The sequence below is a fragment of the Zea mays genome, chromosome 4, assembly GCF_902167145.1.
Source record: "Zea mays cultivar B73 chromosome 4, Zm-B73-REFERENCE-NAM-5.0, whole genome shotgun sequence".
NCBI lineage: Eukaryota > Viridiplantae > Streptophyta > Magnoliopsida > Poales > Poaceae > Zea > Zea mays.
The window spans coordinates 125,838,824-125,842,238 of record NC_050099.1 but is presented as its reverse complement, the minus strand read 5'-3'; the positions used below and the strand labels follow the sequence as shown (position 1 = coordinate 125,842,238).

The following is a 3,415-nucleotide window of genomic DNA, read 5'->3' as shown; positions in this document are numbered from 1 at the left end:
GCTGCTGAAGATAGTCTAAGCCACACGTTAGAGCTCGTCGAGGCCATGCAACTGATCTGCACAACATCGCCGACAGGGTGAGTGTACTAGGGCTAGATATCGAGCCAGCTCGGCTCGGCTCGTTTACGAGCTCCAGCTAGCTCATTTAGCTCGCGAGTCAGACCAGAAAAAACAATATGTATATAATAATCACTTTTTAGTTAATTCTAAACTAATTTAACAACATAAAATAGTAATTGTACTCATAGTTTACATACCGCATCAATGTAACACCAAATTAGCACACCCTCGTCACTAATGAATTCACGATTCACACACATGTTCATCAGTTTAACCTACAGTTGTATTCGCATACACCAATTTAATATATAGACACAGTTCATCAATCATTAGTTTAACTCATAGGCTATAAACACCACACATACATATAATATGTTAATCAATTATTACGTAAATGATATACATATAGTTTTGTTTTACTGAAATGTGATATAGCTCGTTTAGCTCGCGAGCTAGCTCGTTAATGAAACGAGCTAGAATGTGGGCTTAGCTCCTGAAAAATTAAACAAGCAGAGCGGAGCTAATCACGAATCGAACGAGGCGATGACGAGTCACGAGGATTTAGTCTAGCCCTAGAGTGTGCCTTTTTTTATCCCTGGAACTCTGAATTTCAACGGGTCCATCCAGAAAACTGAGGTTTGAACGGAGTAGCGGTCGCAGCTCCGAAGGGAGAAGACCTCTGACAGAGGATGAGGAATTTACAAGAGCTAGTTCCAAACTCCAACAGGGTACTGTGCTCGATTGCGTGCTGGATGGGCTATTTCTTGTCAAATAAACAGTTGACTCTGGTACGTCAGTTCGTGAAACCTGGATTTGTGCTGTGCAGATTGACAAGGCATCCATGCTTGACGAGATCATCGAATACATGCAAGAGCAAGGGCCTGTGCCAGCCTCATGCCCATCGCGCTGGCGTCGGCGATATCGGATCAAGGGGGGCGTCCTCGCGGCGGTCCAGCCGTAAAATGGAGGCGCTAACGTAATGCTGCACGCGGTGATGCGCCTGGGAAGCCCGATCCAAGTCCAGAGCCTAGGCGGCCCGGCGTCAAAGCCTAGCCACCTCGAGTTTTGCATGCTCCTTAGCAATTTACATGTGATGTGTCCCTGTGGTTCCATCACGAGAACGTATGATTAATTGTCCTCCAAATTGAACCTTCTCGAGCGCGCAAGCAACCCAACTAATCGCCGCCCACTGGTTTGGAATTGGAACAGCGCGTCTCCTTGACATGGAGAAGACGAACTGACGAAGGCGACCACAAATATATTTTCACAACGGCAGAGAAATTGGAACCTCCTCAACTAAACAAAAGCAGAGTTCTTGCTTGGCGTTTCACTGATTTGAACCGCCCTAGTTTTGAGGCTCGCGACGTCAAATTCTAACAAATGTAGGATGCTAGTTAGTTTGAATTCTCAGTTGGACGTCAGCACGTCACAGCCGTCCAATTAAGGTGCAGGTGTTCATCAATTGATCAGACGCGACGCCAAGGCCCTAGTCCTTCCTGGTGGCGAGCAGGCGCGCGCGGAGGTCGGCGGCGTCAGCGTCGGCAAAGCGGTCCTCGGGGGCCCAGCACCCCGTCTGGGGGTCCCTCATCCAGAAGACCTCCTTGGACGATGCCGCGCCGTCAGCGGCACCGCCCGCGCCCGGGGCTCTCGCCGCCATTGCCGCCGCCGCCGCGCGCAACTCCGCTGCGGCCGCGTAGCCCCTCCTCCGCCGGCTGCGACAAAACAACAGAGCATGCAGGCGTTAGTAAAGGGAGGCAAATGCGGACAGGGGACGCCGGAGGTATGGTGAACACCTGAGCGAGAGAAGCGTGGTACTGGTGACGGAAGCGCGCTGCATCGCTGCGCTCTCTCGAAATCACACGGGAGCGAAGGAGGGTCGAGGGAGTGGCGACGGCGTGCTCTGCTGTGCTGTGCCTCCGGTGCGGTGCCGGGCCGGACGTCTCTGTGTTTATATATAGGAGGCGCCGGGATTCCGGGGTGGGCGCGCATACGGCGCTAGGGTTTTTCGTCGGGGTATTGAGCCGCCGCCACCCGAGCGGCGATGCGATCATGCGAGCTACGCCGCGCAGCTGACGACAGCTGGGCCGCTGGATGGCATGGCGAATGGAGCAGCCCAGCTCGGTCGCATCAAAAGGCGCGTCGTGCGTGCGTCGCTGCGGGCTAGACGTTTGCTACTCGCACGTCCGTGAGTCTACCACCAGCGCTGCGTAGGGGAGACCAGTTCAGACGAGGCGCGACGTGCCATTTGAACGCCGTCAAATTAGCGCCAAAACTGGGGCGTTCGGATCCCTTGCCGCTGAAGCGATGCATGCTTTTGCCGGTCTGGGCAAAGAAAATTGCATTTGATTTGTTTGTTGGCCAAGGATTTGTATGAGACCATTGTATATTTGGGATGTGTTGACCATTATATATATGGCACCTATCAAGTATGGTTGGTCCGCGTTTCAAACAATATATAGGTTAGCCTGAACTATCCGTGATATGATTAACTCAGGCGAGATAACATCTGTTTTTATGTGTGTTTATCCATCTAATCACGTGGATTCTGTTGGGAAATGTCTATGGTGTCCAAACCTTCCCTATATACGTGAACGGGTACAACCAATTGACACATAACGCAATCGAATCAATCAATCTACATTATCATTTCCTTTATTTTCTTACCCCTAGTAGTAGCAGTAATTAGTCTAATATTAGTCTTTCTTGACCTATTACTTCATCTCTAGGTGACTCTATGTCGCTTAGGGACGCCCCAAGTGGTCTGCCAACTCCGGATCACCTTTTAGGACGAGTTCTCTGATTTATAATCATGTAACGTGATCGCTTCTCGACCGTAGCCTCGACCGTTACTCTCTCTTTCTCGCTTAGTCGTAGGTGTGAGCCCTGCACCAAGTGTCTGTTTATTTATAACATTCTATTGTATGGTGTATTGTTCTTTTGTATTAAATATGTGGAATGTATGTTTGAAATCGTATAGATAACGGTCAGTTGGTGGAGTCCGAAGGAATTGTAGGTGAAGACCCTGAGCAGCAGCTGGTTGGTAAAGGCAAGAGTCCCTTGACCCATCTATGTCCTACTCATTTTTATAATTCACTCCCCGCATTTACATAGTTTATACCTAAGAATTGACTAGTTTTTGTTTATCTTGTCCTTGTTTACCTATTCTGGTTGGGTTATTTTGGTGTAGCCATATGCTAGTGCTTCACATTAATCAATGAACATGATGAGATTATCTATGATATGTTGTTTTCCCTTTTAATCGTGATGATATACCTGTGGCCCTTAAGGGTACTCGAGCTGTTTCTCGAGTGCCTCTCCGTAAGGACTAGTTCATTGGATGACCGCCCAGGAAAAC

The 3,415-nt window shown here is 49.2% G+C and overlaps 1 protein-coding gene across 1 annotated transcript; it reads right to left on the bottom strand.

The window, feature by feature from the left end:
- Positions 1-1,298: 1,298 nt before the first annotated feature.
- On the bottom strand, positions 1,299-2,060 carry LOC103653650 (protein SENESCENCE-ASSOCIATED GENE 21, mitochondrial). The gene is made up of 2 exons (XM_008680487.3): positions 1,854-2,060; positions 1,299-1,772 (listed from the first exon to the last, which is right to left on the bottom strand). Exons 1-2 carry the CDS (start codon positions 1,895-1,897, stop codon positions 1,547-1,549), a joined length of 270 nt encoding a protein of 89 aa, XP_008678709.1. The 5' UTR covers positions 1,898-2,060; the 3' UTR covers positions 1,299-1,546.
- Positions 2,061-3,415: the final 1,355 nt, after the last annotated feature.

What these genes read in the sequence shown, in the direction of transcription:
- LOC103653650 (XM_008680487.3), bottom strand. Translation starts at nt 1,897, where the DNA reads ATGCAGCGCGCTTCCGTCACCAGTACCACGCTTCTCTCGCTCAG. An exon ending in ACCACGCTTCTCTCGCTCAG is followed by an intron (nt 1,773 to 1,853) that starts GTGTTCACCATA and finishes GTTTTGTCGCAG; the next exon opens with CCGGCGGAGGAGGGGCTACG.